Here is a 19,231-nt window from a genome sequence, read left to right on the forward strand (position 1 = left end):
GCTGTCGCTGAATCCCGTGTTGCAAAGTGGTAGCCGTCCTAATAGTTCTTTTTTCTTTCATGTAAATCGAACCTCGAAAAGGCATGTGCTCTGCAATCGGATACAAAGCCAAAACCGCGCAACTAACGGGTTCGCATTAGAAATGAGGTGCGCGCTGGACTTCAAGACGTCTTAGAATTGGGTAATTGTGGTTTTTTTTTTTTTGTTTTCAAGCCTAGGAAGCCAGCTTTAAAATCAGGGACAACAAAGATCGACTCACCCCTCTTCAGTTTGCTGCAGAACTACAACTGGAATCCTCTTAAAGGTTCCGGATTCCTATTTATAACCGACAATGCTCCGAATGTTGCTGTAATGACATCACTTTCCATACAGGCAGCAAAGCGCGGCGCACTGCCTTGAGCATGCAATCTCGGAGCTGCCCTTGAAGGGTCTCCTAGTTCCAGCTGATTTCTCTTTTTTAGTTTGCAGTCTCGGTTAGATTCGTACGCACCAGAAATCGCGCGTCTTGCTATTCCCCACGGACCCGCGGGTGACTGGCCGCTTTTTGTCAGTGTCAGGGATGCTCGCTCCGTCCCGACATGTGCGCGGCTGGGGGCAAACAACGACTGACGAGAAGAGGCAGACCGATACCAGCGCCGCGCCCTAAAGCTGCTGGGGGCACCCGCCACAAGCGAGCCATTTAGGATGCCTGCCTTGGCGACCTCTGAGCCGCCGCACAGGCTGCTTCAATCCAATTTCGCGACCTGAAAGCCTCAACTTCGCCTTCGCCCGAGCTTCGGGAGCGTGCCAAGGACAAAAGAGCGCGCCTGCAACGGGCCAGCGCCGATGGGGCTGCCATTCTCCGGCGTTTGGGCCTCTTCCTCCTTTATCTCGTGCCTAGGGCGCCCCGCCGAAGCTGCAACAACGGAAAAACGCGCGACGCGCTCATCCCCCGCAGCGCCCCCAGCCTCCTGTAGCAACAATCGATACCGTCAAAGCGGCGCATTCTTCTCCAGTTGATAACAAGTAGAATTGAACCGCGCCTCCGGAGCCCTTTTAATCCGGCACCGCATCAAAGGCGTCCGTCCCTCAGCCTCCCCCTAGTCAGCGTTTCATCTCGATGCGAAAGCAGGGGACGCCTCCGTCGTTATTTCTCCCCGCTTTTAACGAACGCGGATCTTCTCAAAGAGAACAACTGGGGGCATTTTTAGGGTCTCAGCTGGGTAGCGCTACAGGTGCCCACTGTGCGTATGTAGGAAGATTGGGGAGAGGATAATACAACAATGCTGTTGTAATTCTATTTCGTTTATACTCCTGTCGCCACTCATCAGTGGAGCAATTGGTGCCATCTCCTCGCTACCGCCTATTGAGGGTAGGTGCAGTAGACATTAGAAATGAAACACATAGAAAAAGAAAACGAATTTTATATACTGCCCCTGCAAAGCAATAGCAATGAAATAAAAAAGTAAATTATCAATTCAATATAAAAAAATCAAACCTATATTACAGTGAAATGTAAGTTTTGTTAAAATTAAAGACACCTGGTTTGTAGCACTGAGCAGTGAAGAGTAGGGAATGTAGGTGCTTACCTTTACATTAGGAAAGCCAGCAGTCACAGAAACCGAGGCAAGCATAAGGGATTCTTTTCTTTTTTATTTGTGATTCTGCTCAATGGTAAATTAGTACTGTGATCATTTTATGCCTGAAATATATGAAATATGGTTGATCAGACTGCAGAAGGAAAACAACCACATGCCGCCAGTATAGGGTCTGAGCCCACGACCTCCGTATGTCGCGTATGTTGCTCTACCAACTGGCCTATGGCGGCTGCACACCTATACTTTCGGGAGTATTTATGTGCGTGCACCCTAACCTGAAGAACGGTACGTCATCCTCAAATACGCTTTAAGAACAGAACGCGGCCGGTCAGCATTTTAACCAAGTCAGCAGGCTCAGAATGAGAACCTTCCTCGCTTTGTGCGCAACAAAACGCTCATGGCATGCACTCATGCCGCTAGAAATGCTTTAAAGGTGCACTGAACAGCGTTCTGGAAAAATTCACGTTCGCTTTTTTTTTTTTTTGGGGGGGGGGTTCGGGTATTGGTGATTGAATAGTTTCAGTCGCAGACAACACAGCCGGCAATTAAGCCCACAGAAATAAAAATACGCGTGGACTATTCGCTTGCGCGAGATTCAACTTCATCACTCTGCGATGGCCAATGAAAATACTATAAGCCGAGAGACACAAAGTAATTTTTATTACACTTTTGTGCACGACGTAAGTGATAGTTTCATAAAACCGCTACATATTTGCGGTTCAGCAGGCGTATAACCGGGATAACAAGCTCTAAGCGAGCAGAGAATATATGTTTCCTCGTCGTCTGCTACCGCAGGGGTGATGCGGCCGACCGTCTGCTCCGGTTGAACATAGTACGACCAGCAAAGCGCACATTTTAGAAGATTCCTGCGGCAAGCCGCCACGCGATTGGCTGAAAGGCACTCCGCGGTGTTTTTCGCCATGGCAAGCATGTCGGTTGACTCCTCCGAGTTCAAAACAAAAAGGCGAGATCCGGGGCATTTAATACGATAATTGGGAAAACGGCCACACAGGATAATAATTCGACGTTTCTAAGAACGTTGGAAGCGTGTAGATCGAGTTCCCGCGATAAATAGACGAACTCAAAATTGACTTTAGCGCACTTTCAACACATCCATGACAACTAGGCGGACATTCAAAAACTAATGTTTCAGAAAAATGACAAATCCCTCGGTTTCTCGAAGGAAAGGAAATGGCTTGTCTTTTTTTGCATCCTTTAGAAAATGCAGAAGCGTGCCTCACCGCGAATGGCCGCTCCAACACCTCCTGCCGGATCTAATAAATGTGTATTCTTTCCGTCCTTTACGCAATTGAAGCATTATAAGTAAGATGACTCTGTTAGAATATCACTAAATATGGAAAGCCATATTGAAACAAAGGCTGTTTTAGAGCGAGCTTTAGGCTTGGAGAAGCGGGATGCGAAAGAATGATTGAGAAATAGTGATTTTCAAGCTCTTTTCAAAATTTAGTCGCATCCACGTGTGCTACGAACCCATTTTGCTAGTTTGCTGTTGAAGAAGTAATGGAGGCCTCACATAATCTCGAGTAGATTTCGCCAACTTCTCCCAATCTGCCAATCTGCAAGCACCGCCGTACGCTAAAGGGTACGGCGGTGCTTGGTGCTGCATCGCTTCCCAACGCACAAGTCTTAAAGATGGAAAGACAAAAATCGGCAGGACGGTTACCACTGGTTAACGCGAGATTCAGGAGCAGCTGTTGAGGCATTTATGCTTTACGATATGCAGCAGTAGAGAATATGGAAGCGACCTCGCATGTGAATAGTTCTAGGGCGTTCTTTTTAGTTTTCTACATATAGTCGTTTCTCGTCTCGGTCTGCTCTCCAGTCCGCCGCTCTAGAAGCGCAGCGCCGTCGATGACCCTCTCCTCGGGCGGCGCGTTTCGCAACCGCTGCCGCAGTTGGACCGTGCAAGACACCCTTCCTCCCCCTTCCACGTTAACGACGTTCTGGATGGTTACTGTGGTTCGCCTTCCTACACTGTCGCCACAGCCTCCTTCTACGGCAACCCTCCTTTTCCATCTAGGGTAACGACCCTCCGGTTGGTTACCATGGCAACCACGTGCCGGTTGCACGTTCTCACGCTCTCGCCCTACCCTCCTCCTTACACGGTAATCATCCTCCGGTCGCGCATTTCTCCACTCACGCCACACCCTCCTCCTCCTGCCACGGTGACCACCTTCTGGACGGCTACCATTGCAGCCATCTTCTAGTTACGCCTTCCTACGCTCTCGCCATAAAGCCTCTTTCCATGGTAACCCTCCTCGTTCTTCCAGGGTAACTGCCCTCCGGGTGCTTTCGGTGGCGAGCGCCGACCGGTTGCGCCTCCTCACGCTCTCGCCATACCCTCCTCCTTTCAGGGTAACCATCCTCTTGTTAGGGGAATCCTCCACTATCCCAATATCCTCCTTGCACAGTAACCACCCTCCCCTGCAACGGTCGCTTAATAGCTGTCGCTGTAAAATGTCGCAACGCCTTTAATCAGCTGTGAGTATGGCGCATGTCGAAATAACCCCAGAAAGAAGGGAGGGGAGCCACAAGTTCGCGCAGGCTCCTCGCTCGTTCATCAAAGGCCATATATATATATATATATATATAAACGCCGAGGAAGAGTGTTCCTAGCTGTAGGTAAGGTAGCTTCGGATCTTTGGGTACACTGATCGCACTCGGAGCCACACCCGGAAAACAGTAAAAGCACCGGAATGCGTTATATTACCCTGCCCCGGTCGAACGTCGGAGCTAAACAGCAAGATAGGAACTGTTACTGTGCAGTGTTGGATTAATTAACAAGCGGGAGACCGAATAAAAGAAAAAAACTTGGGGGCCTTTTTAACCACATTCATAAAGAAGAAAACACGATAGCGTTTAGGTTGCCTGCTTTGGTGTTTACAGTGAGTCTCTAACCTTTTTAACCACATTCATAAAGAAGAAAACACGATAGCGTTTAGGTTGCCTGCTTTGGTGTTTACAGTGAGTCTCTAACGTTTTGCTTGCTATTTTCCCGCCAAAATTCGACCGGTTCCATTGCTTTATATGGCATGCGTGAGTCATCACCTTGTAGAATGTTAGTGTGCCTTCCGTTTGATTATCACATTATACTAATCCAACTAACTAATCTAGCTCTATCCACCCACTAATCCCCACCAATCCGCCTCAATCCATTTTCGGGAGTGGGCCTACTTCTATAATTTTGGAGGGTTTTATAGATTTCTGGCGGGTGGTACAAGTTCTAAATTTTGGGGGTTCCTCAAATTTTCAAATTTGGCGGCTCCCTATGATTGGTTCACTTCCCGTCATGTGATATTGATGACATTACGACCATCTTGACCAATCAATGAATTCTGTGACAAAGAAGGCGGAATTTTTTTGTGAGACGACCATGTAAATGCTAATGCATTAAAGTGGCAAGCAGCCATTGGCAGACCACAAGAACAGGCAGCACTCTGCAGCACTCAGCTGTCCAGTGATGAGCCAGTCTGTGGCGAACAAAAAATGCAACATGTATGTACAGGGTCAATCACACTTAGCGGAAACACGGCTCCGCGTGGCTGCGCGCATGCGGAGCGCGATTACGGCCAAGCCTGTAGCAAACACGTGCAAAGTGGTAAATGACACGAAGCACCACGTCAAGGTCTCTCATCTCATGTGCCACTCTGCATTGATTCATGACCACGTTAGAAGCAGTGGCATTCCGCGCGTACGTGGCCACGCTGAGCCGTGTTCCCGCTAAGTGTGATTGACCCTGTACATGTAAAATAAACACTGTACTTGTTTACACTGGCCGCCCTAAAGAATAAAAAGGTTTCATCATCATCATCAGCCTGACTACGCCCACTACAGGACAAAGGCCTCTATGTATATCTCTCCAATTAACCCTGTCCTGTGCCAGTTGAATTTATGGGGACATTAGTTTAACAGAAAATACGGCCAGCTGGCCAACCAGTCTCGGCTATTTGACGGTGCAGTGCCTCCTGCCTGGGCACCTCACTAGTAAAAACTGTGGACATGCCGACCATCCCCTCTTGTCTTCACTTTCAAGATACGGCCGAATCCCAGTATTTTTTCCGTGCGCTTATAACAAGCGCCAATACTACCAGCGATGAGATGCGCCGCGAGTCTCATACGCCACGGGGGAATAAGTGTCAGCTGATCACGCTGCTATTGAGGGGAAATCAATTACGAGTGCGCGTGACTAGCATAGTTATGCTAGTTATAATTCGAAAGCTACGGTATGTGCAAAGTGTTGCCCTGTTTCATGTTTTTGAAGCTCTCTTCATTTCTGGGCGTGAAATCTAACCAGATTCTGATCGTCCAGCTTTCTCTTGGGCACAAAAGGGCAATTTTCTGGTGGACGCGTCCTCGCGTAGAGAACCATGAAAAGAGAAAAGGAAATAAAAACACAAAACAAAATGAACAACGCAGTGCAAAGGGCCTTAGTCATCTAGGCAACCAATAGCACCCTCTTTCCCAGGCCCTTGTTCATTTTGTTCTGTGTTGTCAAGAATCATATCATCCTGCCCTTTCTCTACCAGAAATTAGCTAAAAGCGCGAAAATATCGCGGGCCGTTGCACTACCTGTGTAGACTCAAATGTTCCACGCTTATACGTATAAAAATTTGATGACAGATGTCGGAAGGCGACGATGGCGAAATGCCACAGGAAGGGACAGTGACTACAGCAGTGCCCATTGTGGTGGCATACATCGTGGGTTCGATTCCCTGTCGTGCAATGTACATTTTGTTACAAACGCCAAGCAGATATACATGGTCACTGCTGATTTCAGGTGCGCCAAACAAACATCAGGGAACACGAAGGGAGACGGCGGGCTCCGTCCTGTTTGTTTGGCGCCTTTAAAAACAACAGTGAGCCAAAACCAACAACCCTATCAGCAGCTTCTATTTAAAAATACTCGCGTGAGATTTTAGTGCACGTAAACCAACCACTTGGAGGTCGAAATTAATCTGTAGCCCGCGATTATCCTAACGCCTCATGACCCAGGTATCCCTTTACTAGAAATCATTGCAATAAGTTAGAGGAGTGGAGAGAGAATGGTACACACTTAGTTCAGTGGTAATGAGAAAACGAGAATCACGATAGCAACCGTGACTCAGAATGAGCGGAAGCGAGAAAAATGCGATTAACGCAGTGTCCACATTAAGCATATTAAGCGAATGTGGACTGGGAGCAAAACGCTACCGTCGGACATGCACCAAAGCATTTTATGCGTAGCTCGGAATGACGATAGACCGTAAGTTCTCCGTAGGCCAGTGTCCCATCCCCTTCCTTGTCTCCGTTCGATGTGTTGCGCGTTTTGTCCAATAACAAGGGTGACCGCAAAATGTCGCTCTCGCAAACGGAAGCGCGGTTGGCGGCGCAGAGCAATGAAGCGAGCGGTGCCCTTGTTGTGCGCAGGTTTCATCCACGACTACTCGACGGGCCAGCTGGCCCTGGGTGCGGAGAGCCTGGTGGCGCCCGAGCGGGCCGCGGCGTACAGCCCACTGCGCGATGAGCCGCGGGTGCTGGACCTGAGCGGGCCCGAGTTCTACTCGCGGGCCCCGCTGGCGCCGCTGGTGCAGGCGGCCGCCGAGCCGCGCTGCCCGTCGAGCGAGGGCGCGCGCAGCAGCAGCCCGGCCTCGTCCTGCTCGTCGTTCGGCGCCCGCAGCACGGGGGCCGTCACCGTGAGCTACACGTACGACGCCTTCTTTATCAGCGACGGCAGGTCCCGGCGCCGCACGGCCGTCTCGGCGCTCTCGGGCCCCGCGCGGCGCCCGGCCACCGAGGATCGGCCGCGCTACACGTGCGGGGAGTGCGGCAAGCACTACGCGACCTCGTCGAACCTGTCGCGCCACAAGCAGACGCACCGCAGCCCGGACTCGCAGCTGGCCAAGAAGTGCCCCACGTGCGCCAAGGTGTACGTGTCCATGCCGGCGCTGGCCATGCACGTGCTGACGCACAACCTGAGCCACAAGTGCCCCGTGTGCGGCAAGGCGTTCTCGCGGCCCTGGCTGCTGCAGGGCCACATGCGCTCGCACACCGGCGAGAAGCCCTTCGGCTGCGCCCACTGCGGCAAGGCGTTCGCCGACCGCTCCAACCTGCGCGCCCACATGCAGACGCACTCGGGCCTCAAGCACTTCCGCTGCGCGCGCTGCCACAAGTCGTTCGCGCTCAAGTCCTACCTCAACAAGCACCTCGAGTCGGCCTGCTTCAAGGATGGCGCGACGCCCTCGCCGCCTTCGCCGGCGCTGCCGCTGCCGCCGGCCGAACACCAGCTGGGACCCGCCATGGCCGCCGTGCTGGGCCTCGCCACCTAGACTCCCCCTTGGTTCGCCCGTCCTCCGCCGCGGGGCGCCCTCAGTTTTTCCGCCGCCGATCGCGCAACAGTTATCCATACAGGCAGATACGCGAAACATGCAAAGAAAGTAGTTGCCCTGTCGGCACTGACAGCCGCTTATCTCGTAAGTTAACTTCCAGGCGTTCAAAGAAAACCGGCTCCCTTGTTTTCTGAGTTCGGATTTCCAATAGATTGTTTTCGCCGAGGGAATGCTGAAGAATAAGCACTGGCTTTTAAAACGCGTCTTAAGTGCATTGCGAAGCCCCGCGAACTCTTTCTGAGTTAAACTTGTGCAATTGTTTCACGATCAGCGTCTCTGACGACGGTCGTGTGTACATCTCTAGACCCAAAACGACACTGCATGTTTGCGAATTAGACGTGTCTTTGTGGCTCAGCTCTAATTGTTCACTGAACAACGACAAATACCTGGCGTTTCTCCTACAATGTGGTTAGACGTGCTCAGGCATTTCATTCACTTTTGCTGCTATGCAAACGTGTACACAGTCAATCCCTCATTTGCTACGTAGAGAAATTACTGTGGCCGTAAGGAAATTTATATCTTGCGCGAGCTGCGGTAGGTTTCGTAGTACTTAGGACTTCCCGGCTATATAAAGCCTTCGTTTCTAGCGCGGTCTCAAGACTACATGCATTAGCGTAGGCGCAAGATCTAAGAAAAAAAAACAAACAAACAGAAAGGCATATTTTATTTACACGCTGGCACGAATACAGAACTCGCAGTGCTAACGCAGAAATGAAGGCTAAAACTGCCCGAGAGCACCGCGTAACGCAATAGCACATACTGAAAGCCAACGCAGGGTCTCGGAATGATAGTTTTTGCTCTTGCTAGCTCTTCAATACGGTCTTCAATTCCCGACTGCGGGGAACGGCAGCCAAATTTTACATAGAGTTAGCTTACCAAACGGCTAACCTTAAGGCGTTAGCTCTCTTCTCTCATTCTCGTTTCCTGCTTTCTTCCTTCGCTGTCGCATCCTTATGGCTTTGGCACATCGGTTACTGGTTCACACAAAAACCTTGAGGCTCGTACTCATATTTTCTGCGCCCAGCTATCTGCAGTGCTTTGCTTGGCAACCGCAGGCGTTTTCCTCTCTGGGCAAGCAAAACGCGCAAGTCTATTCACGTGTTTCCGCGCAGGTGTTCAGCGACAATCGATGAAGGCAGCATGGCGTAGCTTTTCGAACGCACTATCCGTCCGTACAACAATAGCCCGCTACGCTGTAGAGCGGACAACTTGATTTCTTTGCGTTAGTTGGGTGTCGTTCTCCCCCTCGCTGTAGACCCCGTTTTCCAGCGCCTCCCAGTCTCCTACCACAGAACCTAGCCCGCATGCCTTCCTTAGAGCAAGAAAAAGAAAATAAGATATTGCTAGTAATAGTCTTCCCTTCGTAAAGTTTAGGACGTCATTTTTTATCCCAGCCTGGCGGTTTCCGCAGAAATTACGACAGTTAGCAACACGATGTCCACGCGTTTCACTGTTTCAACAACCACCTACGTCACGTAGCTTGCGCAACAGTAGGGATTGTCCTTGATTTTCTAAAAGCAAACGTTAGCAATAGATGACTTTCCGAATATCACGCATGCATAGCCGCTGCTTTGTTTCCCTCACTCTAAGACATTGGCCTATGCGTAGTCGCTCCCTCTTTGATACGCTACATAAGTTCGAGGCGCGACAATTATCCTCGGGTATATTTTGAATACGCAAAACAAAGGGAATGCAGCTGAGGAGCTTCGTCCGTTCTTCCGCTTCGACTTCCACGTCGTGTCTCGAGGGCATGGAAAAAAAAAATAGCTGTTTGTACATAACACGAGAAGGTAGAGAGAGCCGCGTCCTACGCTAAATGCGGACCACTTTTAAACGCCACTCAGTGAAACATTTTGCATGTCGAAAAGTGTTTCGCTTAATTCAAGCAAGCCATTCGCGACCACTACTCTGACTAGAAAATATGGAGTCTCCTTTTAAGCGTTTAGCTTATTCGAAGGTTCGTTAAGTCTGTGGGCTAAAGACACAGCGCTGAGACAGTGGAAACAGTCTGAAGTCACTTAACGCAGCGCTCAATTTTTATCAACGAGAATTTTTTCTTCTAACTTGATGGCAACTCTCAGCTGGTACGAAAACGCCTAATTCTGCAATTATCGAGCCAGGATTTCACCCAAAGTATTCCTTCGGCCATAAACGGCACTAAAATACGCAACGCTACTGTAAATGAGTAGATGGTGCGTTTAGCGACGTTTAGTAAAAATTAATATATCCGGTGGATCAGAGAGTGATTTCCTAAAGCGACATGTTCAGCGCGTTGCAGCACACTCGGGGATAACAGCTTTTTTCTTCCTTTCGGGCAGCACCGCGGTTGACGCCCAATTTTAGAACCGTGAACTCGAGCCGGAAGGAATTAAACTGAAACAACCGGCACGTGGTAACTAAGCAGGTACGTGACAACTAGTCGTGGTTGAACACATCTGACCGCTGCTCCTGAACAAAGAAGAGACAGAAACATATATACATATACTTACGCTCTGTCAGGTGTCGCAGTCGTGTACATAACTCTGTACATAGAAATGTAGTTAGAAAACCCGTAGAAGTAGGAAGCCAGTGAGATCTATCATGAGTAACATTCAAAAAGGTGCACGCGTACATACAAGAAGCACTTTGCTTCGCTTCACTTGTTTCATTGCGGACATTTTCGCCCGTGTAGAAATAAACTTCCTTTACAGTAAGCAGTGACAGTGTGACGCAGCCGGCAACCCACGTCTCCCCGAAGCCGCCCCGTGGTGGATTGCGCAAAAAAAAAAAAAAAAAAACTGGTGCTAATCGCGAATGAAAACCACAAGAGGGACATTAAATCGCAATAATAAAGTGCGCTCACGAGACAGTGCCATCAAGCGTAGCTCCAACTTAGCGCGATCTTTCGATTGCAGCACTTTTTTCCGCGCCAATGCGCCTTCATTGGGAAATAAACGTCAGAGGGCACACAATCAGAAAAGTTCTGTCGGCGCGAAGTAACAAAGCGGATTCGAAAAGTTCAAAAAGTTAGCGTGAGAGACAGTGTCTACTGGCTGCCGCGTTGCTGTCCACAGCGAAATGCTCCATTGGGGCTGACGAAACATCGCTCCGAGTACTGAGTACCTAAAACTCGTTCCTTTGGCTCCGTGGGGCGTTTGCACGTGGTGCTGTCAAATCTCTAAAGCCGCTATTAGCGGCACTTAGTTTTTTGATCTGGCGTGAACGTCGATGAGTGCAGGAAGAAATTTTATCTGTGCGTCAAACGGCATTGTCCTCCGAGAATGTCATTCGCTGCCCCCACTTTTCGACCATGTTGTGCTCCCTTGTACCGTCCATACTGTAGCAGTGCTCGCGTTTCCTTTTTTTCTTTAACACTTTCTTCCAGAGAAAGAAAGCATTGCTTGACTTCTCGTTCTATCGATAGCTCAGCTATTTAGGACATCGCATGCGTCATTTTCGTGAGTAGTAGGTTGTTCTGTGGCAAAGGTACTATTTAATTCACTGTTCTCCGAAAAAAAAAAAACACATTGCCGCTTTGAAGCAATAAATATACAAAATTTGTTTAAATCTTGCAATATACACCAGTTCATGCCAGTATTTTAATGGCAGTAGGTCGGAATATTTACTAGAGCTCGTCATCTTAAACTCTGGCAACATCATATTGAAAAACTATTGTATACCTATGCGTCTTAACCAACTAAGGCGAAACCTGAGATACTAAACGGGGATGTGCTCAGGGCTGTGAACAGGCCACAAGGAATACTGTGTCAGCATACACTTGAATACGTCGTGAGTCGGGACAATTGTTTCAGTGTTATTATCGCGCTCAATAGGCCTCGGTCGTAGACCATGGCTCCACGTTTCAAACGAACTACATCGCGTCAGCTGTCGACGTCTCGGTATGTGGTGGAACGCAATCTGTGTGGTGTACTGTAGAGTATCAGTGTTGAGGTTGACAAAGGTGTGCGAATGACTGAGTTGCAGGTCTAATAAGATGGGGCAGTAACATAAATATAACAGGACGTCTTTTAAATGTAATCTAAATATAAAATATTAAATCTAAGTGCGTCCATGTATAAGAAAAAAGCTCCTCTTCTAGGCCATGAATTATTCTGGCTGCTGCAAGTCGCCTGCAGAAAGCGTTAGCTCGCTGTAATCTCACCCTCGGCGGCTCATCGAAGCATAACGCTTAAATAGATTTTCTGAAAGCTGAAAATGGAGCCAAGCATAGTTAACACCCTGTTCGTTCCAGTGCTCTGTGCTTGCGCGGACATTGACGAAATAGTAACGCGTACCATTGCGCCAATCTACAAGAATGCCTGCCATGCAGAAGATGACGCAGCATCAGGCCGGAACGAAAGCCTATTTAAAAAAATGAAAACGTATCAAGGATAGAGCAGATAGAGACATCCTTTACGCCAAACATGGCTTCTAAACTTAAGCTAACACTGCGGACTGACTGCAAAGAAGTTTGCAGCGTAGTAACGTAATTGTTAGAGAAAAATACATGCCCAACAAAATTATGTGGGCGGACAGACAGTTTTCACTTGAGTACAATGTGATACTTGCCTTTAAACTCGAAGCTAGACTACATTCAGGCGTTACCGCGCTTTAGTCGTAGTCGAAGGCGCCCCATGGAGAGGAGCGTCGAGCCTCAGACAAGGCGGTAATAAATGGCATAATCCTCAACTGCGCGCTCCAATACGAGCTTACTAACGGTCCACCTTTCGTCCCGTTAGCGGCGGACCAGCATTCGCACACCTTTCCAGGCCTACTGTACCAGGTGTAGTCTAGTTGGCTTAGCAATAACGCGACTAAAATGTGCAATCTTCGAGAGCGAAGTGCATTAACGACGCGCTACATAGACATCACGTAGTCTCCTATGCAACGCTGGAAGAGAGACGAGCTGTTGAACACGCTAGCATGTCCTCGCCCCCGGTGGCTCGGCCGTACACACGGGTGCCCCGTGTTCTTGTTCAAATCTGCAACGACCGCTGTCTAGTTTTGAGTGTTACTGATGCTGCATCTGACTCTCTAGAAGAGGCCCTCCTGATGTTCCGCGTCGGAATCCTTGTCTCCGCGGTCCCGTAGTCAGTGTCAAGCGTGCTCCGACGTAGAGAAGCTAGGCCGTAGTGCTAGGCGTGCCTCGTCGTTCTGCAGTAGAGAGTCGCTGGAGAGGAATTTTCTTTCGACCCGCCGTCGGAGCTAATCCCTCCGGCTCTAGACAGCTTCCCAACTACAGTCGTCTTGCCAGAAAGCAATCGACATATTCGAACAGCAATAATACAATGTACAGCTGCCCGCGCAACATGACGCGTTGCATCTCTAGTAGGCCGTAGGCGTAGCAGGGCGCTCGAGGCTTGAGCCTCCCGCGCGGTTGTGTATAGCCCTCGACGCGTACGCGCCACATTCCCAGCAACGATGTATACAGCTGAGACAGCAAGCGGAGTGATAGGAAACGCTTTGCTTTCTTCGCCACTGTACAGATGGTTATACAGACGCTACTTTATACTTCAAAGTAGAGACAATCGAAATAGTATTGTGTCCGGTGCAGACAGGAATGTATCATGCGGTTTCTGCTTTGTACAAACGCATCGTAAAACGTGTGACTTTTTTTTTTTTTTTTGTAAATACGTGCAAGAATGCGTGTGTTTCTCCCTTCGTGCTTGTGCCAGCGCGCTTTCGTGCTTTGGCTTATCTACTCGCCAATACCGTTCGCCGAAGTCAGCTGTTATATACGTAGCTCACTGGAGTGGTGATCTGAAGTGCATTCACAATCTCGTATACTTGACGGGCTGTGCTCTTGCGTCCTGCTACTACTTCGCCATTCACAACTCCTCCGCTAGTAATTGGTCTGAAGAGCTACTGGAAGTTATCTACTGCAACGCCCACGTCGAAAACTCGAGCCTGAATTGCTAAACTGTTTCCAGTTTTTGTATACGTGCCTTGCTGATACATACAGGAATGGCAGCCGGGACAAAAAAGAAAGCAAAATGCATCGAGAAACGTAAAGGCCATGCGCCTCAGCCGTCTAATTTTACGGAGAGCATTTTTCGGACTATATCTGAGACTTCCTCATTTCGCATTGGTACCAGGCTTCGTATCAAGGATAAATTTTGGGATAACAAAAAAATTGTAGCGTAATATTCCCGAAGGCTTCCGTACGCCCTGGAACGGAAGATTGGTTTGTGACTGGCCAGCTTTTTTTGCAGGGGCCATTCATGACTGCAAACGTAACGGCAGCTAGCGAATTGGCGAATTTCGAACTGTATACATGCGAAGCCGCAGGAACAACCTCATGTAATCTGGTCCTTTTATGCCAAATTGACGGTACTTGAGCACACCAGTTTCCCAGTGCGCAGCGAAAACAACGCACGCACTTTCGACTGAATATTCAAACAATGCCGCAATAAGCACAGCTTAAACGAGTCTGCTCAGCTTGACCCGTTCGACCACATACGCTAAGGAAAGAAACTGGAAGGGTTCATTGCGTGACAAAACAAACGATACAAGAACAATATTTGAGCTGCACTAAGTACAATACTACCCGATCTTTGGAGGAAGGATATCAACATTGACGACGACGCAATTTCTAGGACGCTGAATAACAGCTGTAAACGGGGTGTTTCCGAGCGGAGCCTTATACACCAGCGTCAAAAGAGCGGTTGTATATGTAGTTGTTCCGCTCTGCCGGCGTTGGGTTAACGAACGATGTAGCAAGGATGCGGTACAGGCCTAGTCAAGTGATTCTGCGCGCTTAAACGTGAACTGATTATACAGAGCGCTCTGCCGCTATGACGCTAACATCGTTCTTACTGTTATAGATTTGACGAGTGTATATGGCTTAATAGTAGTTACAGAGTGTGCGAGTGTTACATAGGGCATGTCCATGTATTTTTTTGTTCGCGCAATTGTTGAAGTCAAGCGACAACGCATTGAGGGTCTGAAGCTTGATAATATCTTGAATGCTAGCATCTTATGAGCAGCCTGAAAGTCCGTACAGAGGGCGCAGTACTGCGAACTCATTAGACATTCTTTGGAAACATAATCATGTGAGTGCGATTATTTTAACAAGAGCACATCTTCAACTGGAATGTTTTACAGCGTTGCATACCAGTTCAAAAAGAAAGGTGTTTTCATCATTTATATTGTTCAGCGCCAGTTGTACATTTCTGGGAGGATTCTAAATCAACAGGACAAATGAAGCTCAATGAACAACATGTACGCTGCAGCTAATAAATTATATTAGCTTGAGCTGTTGAAGACTTATCGGTATGAATAAGTGCCGTCTCAATGAATAAAAAAATTAGGTGAGGAGACTAAAAAAGATCACATGCAGTCTGTTTATACGTACAACACGTCATCTTCGTATGAAGAATACTCAGGCTAAATAATGGAAGTCACAGAGATACAGTGTTAAGCTTTCATGCTTTAAAGCAGCGGCAAATACATTCAGGGCGCAAAACATGGCTGGGATATTAAGCGCTGCCGGCTTCTCCTGTATCGAACAGAAAGACAACATGGTTGCAGCACAAACGCAGTTCTTACGTGCAGGCAAATACAAAGTTATTTTTATATGCTTGCCTTACAAAAAGATTTCGCTTAATGCGGGTAAGACGAAATGAGGAAAGTAGGCGGCAGAAAACAAGCGAATATGAGGGTTCTTCAGGACCACAAACACATTTCAATAGCTTGGAATGCGGCAGGTGAGAGGAATATAGTGCTCTTGGCTCTGTACATATTGCTTTCATAGATCACCTGTCTATTTAAAGCAGTCATTGCTTAATCGTTGTTCTTGATATTATTTGGGCAGTTGTAAAAGCAAAATACAGAACTGCTTGCAATCGCTTTGGGCCTTGGATATTTCGGGAGGCTTGCATTGAACCGGCTATGTACAAATTCTAGTCAATACGCTGTACATGAACGCGCAAGCAATACGCACATAGCGGTAAAATAAATTAGCCCGCATTCGCGCGCGACGCTTCATCCGTGCACCAGCAATAATCCTTCACTGTGTTCACATGCTCTCTTCTGTTCCACGAAAGCATCTTGCATTCATGATGCCTGCAGCATGTCTTTCGAGCAGCACACAAATCTTGCTGTGGTGGTGAGCTCGAAGTGCTGCTGTTCATAAAAATAAATGCCGACTTTTTTCAGCAATAACTACTGATGTATTTCCAAAACATCTACCTGTTGAGAGCAATAACTGCTGCTTCTAGAGCTTCGAATCCGCACAATCTGATGCGTTTCTTTTTTTAAAGGCTCAACGCTGGCTATGCATCGACGAGGATGTGCTAATAGGCATACAATCGTTATTTTGTCGTTGCCCCCGCAAAATGTAGGCGCTGCAAAATAAGACTAAGCAATAAGGCAGCTTAAAACCTGCCAAATCAGCGAATTCTTCATCACAAACGTTCCTCTTCTTGTAGTGTACTTCTCTCTTCAACGCTGCATGATATTCAATTGTACTTCTGCTGTAAAAGATTATATTGCATGTGTAGCAGTGCACTGTATAAAAACTAAATTCGTCTAGTTTTTATTGTAGGTGCATGTCTATTAACGAAATGTAACGACCAGGTCGCATTGTTTCCGACCTTCGCTTCAGGTTTGACATCAACGAAAACCCTTCACGTGGAGTTTTGATGCATGCTGTCGGCTGAAGTTCGTCTTCAGACTTCGGCTCTATTGTGTCCATGTCCACGCCAGTATTGACGGAAGTGCTAATAAAAAAAGTTGGTGTTAGCGTGTTGAGAGTTGTTTTCAAGAGAGTTCAAAAACAGGCTTGACGTGTACGCGGTTACTAACAGTTCTGTCAATACTGAGCATCTCAAGCAGACAAATGTATATTTATTGTAAAGGGATCTACACAAGTTCATCTGTGGTTTAAGCTGCATTGGGTTTTGAAAAAGTGTGGTCAAAGCTGTTCTATAAAACAGAGGCTTAGCCATAACTGTTAATCGGAAGGTTTTTACATACCTATGATTCATGAAAGAGAAAACGACGCGTTATACAACCATTAGACAGTCCCCAAGTAAAATAGAAAATTGAAAAGAAAAATAGAAGAGAAAAACAAGAAATAATTGCTTATCAATTTTAGAGCAAAAATTAGGTCTTCCACGCTTCCTCCTAACTGGCTACCCACTGCTTGTAGAATTTCCCAAGAGATCGACGCCGATAATCTCTGAATTTGATGAATATTTCTTAACGTGATAATTTTCTTCTAAAATTAACGATAAAAGATAAATTAGGTACGCAATAAAATTTCAAAAATAGCAATCCTCCACATTTTCTTCGCTTCAAAATATATACTTGTTCGCATGCCTAGATAACGATGGCACAAGGGAACACATTCTGCATCCAGTCGGGAAGCCTAAACAATTCTTTTAACCTTGAAATGGCCTCCCGCATTAAGTATCTTGTCATGTGAACAACTGCTTATTTATTTCAAGATGGAAGCCCATGTTTTCATGTATCACTGCAGACACTTACACGAGCAGACAAATCAAGTGATTATTTTCATGATTCTCTCCATGTACTTCAGTTAATAAAAGCAATAAGTTTTTTGGGTTGCACACATGTTCTCCCAATTATAGTGCATGTGCATTGGAAGAACAAAAAATGTTCACATGTAAAATCATTTCTTTTCAGAAATTGTGCTACAGGAATTGTTCCGAGTATTGTTTTGTCACCGACTCTTTATTGCAAACAAAAGCGAAATAAACAGCGTTTGAACATACCATCGGTGTTGCACTTTTCTTATGGCCATTGGCCCCACCGTGGTGGATCAGTGGTTACGGCGCTCGGCTGCTGACCCGAAAGACGCGGGTTCGATCCCGGCCGCGGGGGCCGAATTTCGATGAAGGCGAAATTCTAGAGGCTCGTGTACTGTGCGATGTCAATGCACGTTAAAGAACCTCAGGTAGTCGAAATTTCCGGAGCCCTTCACTACGGCGTCCGTCATAGCCTGAGTTGCTTTTGGACGTTAAACCCCAATAAACCAATCTTATGGCCATTGCATTGATTGCACAAAACAACGAAGCGTAGGCGCAGAGACGTTGTGGTTACATATTAAATCGAAATGCGACAAATTTTAAAGAGGCTAGAAAAAACTTCGAACATATTGTAGGCATTGCACTCCGTATTTCTTTACCTTTTCGCCAAGGTGAAGGTCAGATGAAAATACTGCCCGTCCGCACACACCCGGTGACTGAACACTGCACTTTCATGTAAGCTCTCCGGCAATAGCAAGCAGCCAGGAAAAATATTTAGGGCCTTAAGCAGGGCAAAATGCATATGGAATACGTATAAGAAAAGAGGTTGCCTGTGTCTGATATAATTTAACCGTGGTACCTACGTAACTGACGCACGAGTAAAGAGGAGGCCGGTCGCTACAGAACAAAATGGACACGCTGGGGCAGGGGGAGGCGAAAAACAGGTAGTCTGGGGTGGTAGGTGACAATAATAATATTCATAGAAGGTGCGAAATTCCCTAATCAGACGAAACTGATGTGCACTGAAGCCCCTTGCTTGTGGGCGAATGTTGGTAATGGTTTGTGTGTTTACATCCTTAAGTCAGTGTGAAATCTTTTTTTCTACGCCTTCCTTAGACTACAAGAAAGGTTCCGTTGTCGCTGACCGGTAGCATGAGAAAAAAATTCTTTCCAGAATTATTGCGATACGAACCTAAAGCCTGCCTATACTCCTCGGAAAAAAAAAAAAAACAAGAAGCCGAGTGGAGACCCAACAAGGTTTCTGCGGAAGATTCCAAATAGTGTACCTCGATGTTGGAAATTTATGAGATCTGGAATTCTAGTATTGATTAATATAGTGCAACAAGTTTTAGGTGATAAACCTTCGCATTACAAAGTAAAGAAGCGCTTGTGAATTGTTCGGCACTGATTTAGGCGACATGCGGACGCAGTGCAATTTAAGTTCAAAACCACCTCTAAGCAGCGTATGCGCTTGGGCTAGTTGGTGGAACATGATAGTGCAATAAGTGCAAGCGCAACCACGAGTGCGAAAAGAACACGGAACTACGCTACCAACGGTCGCCCCGACCTTCAGTCGTTACTCTGTGTTGGTATTCGAGCTTCCACGATTTCCACACGAGAGGCGGCCTTTTAGTCCATCCTTACCTAAGAATCAACTGCAGCATCCTTTGAACATGACGTGGAGGTCGGCAATGAAAAGAATCCAGCCATTTATACAAATAGACTGTTCGGGGCAATGCCCCGAGAATCGGGAACAGAACATTGAAGGCATATGGATTAGTACGGCTCCAGTAACAGG

General features: G+C 47.4%; 1 protein-coding gene across 1 annotated transcript in view; it reads left to right on the forward strand.

The window, feature by feature from the left end:
* Window positions 1-17,679, forward strand: part of LOC149350427 (transcriptional repressor scratch 1-like) — a 45,757-nt gene extending 28,078 nt beyond the window's left edge. The window contains exon 2 of the mRNA XM_089579449.1: window positions 7,005-17,679. Within this exon, the coding sequence (XP_089435575.1) occupies window positions 7,005-7,903 (899 nt within the window). The 3' untranslated portion in view covers window positions 7,904-17,679. The remainder of the gene's footprint in view (window positions 1-7,004) is intronic.
* The last annotated feature ends 1,552 nt before the right edge of the window (window positions 17,680-19,231 follow it).

Source organism: Amblyomma mixtum, chromosome 3, assembly GCF_055824585.1.
Source record: "Amblyomma mixtum isolate Tamu chromosome 3, ASM5582458v1, whole genome shotgun sequence".
NCBI lineage: Eukaryota > Metazoa > Arthropoda > Arachnida > Ixodida > Ixodidae > Amblyomma > Amblyomma mixtum.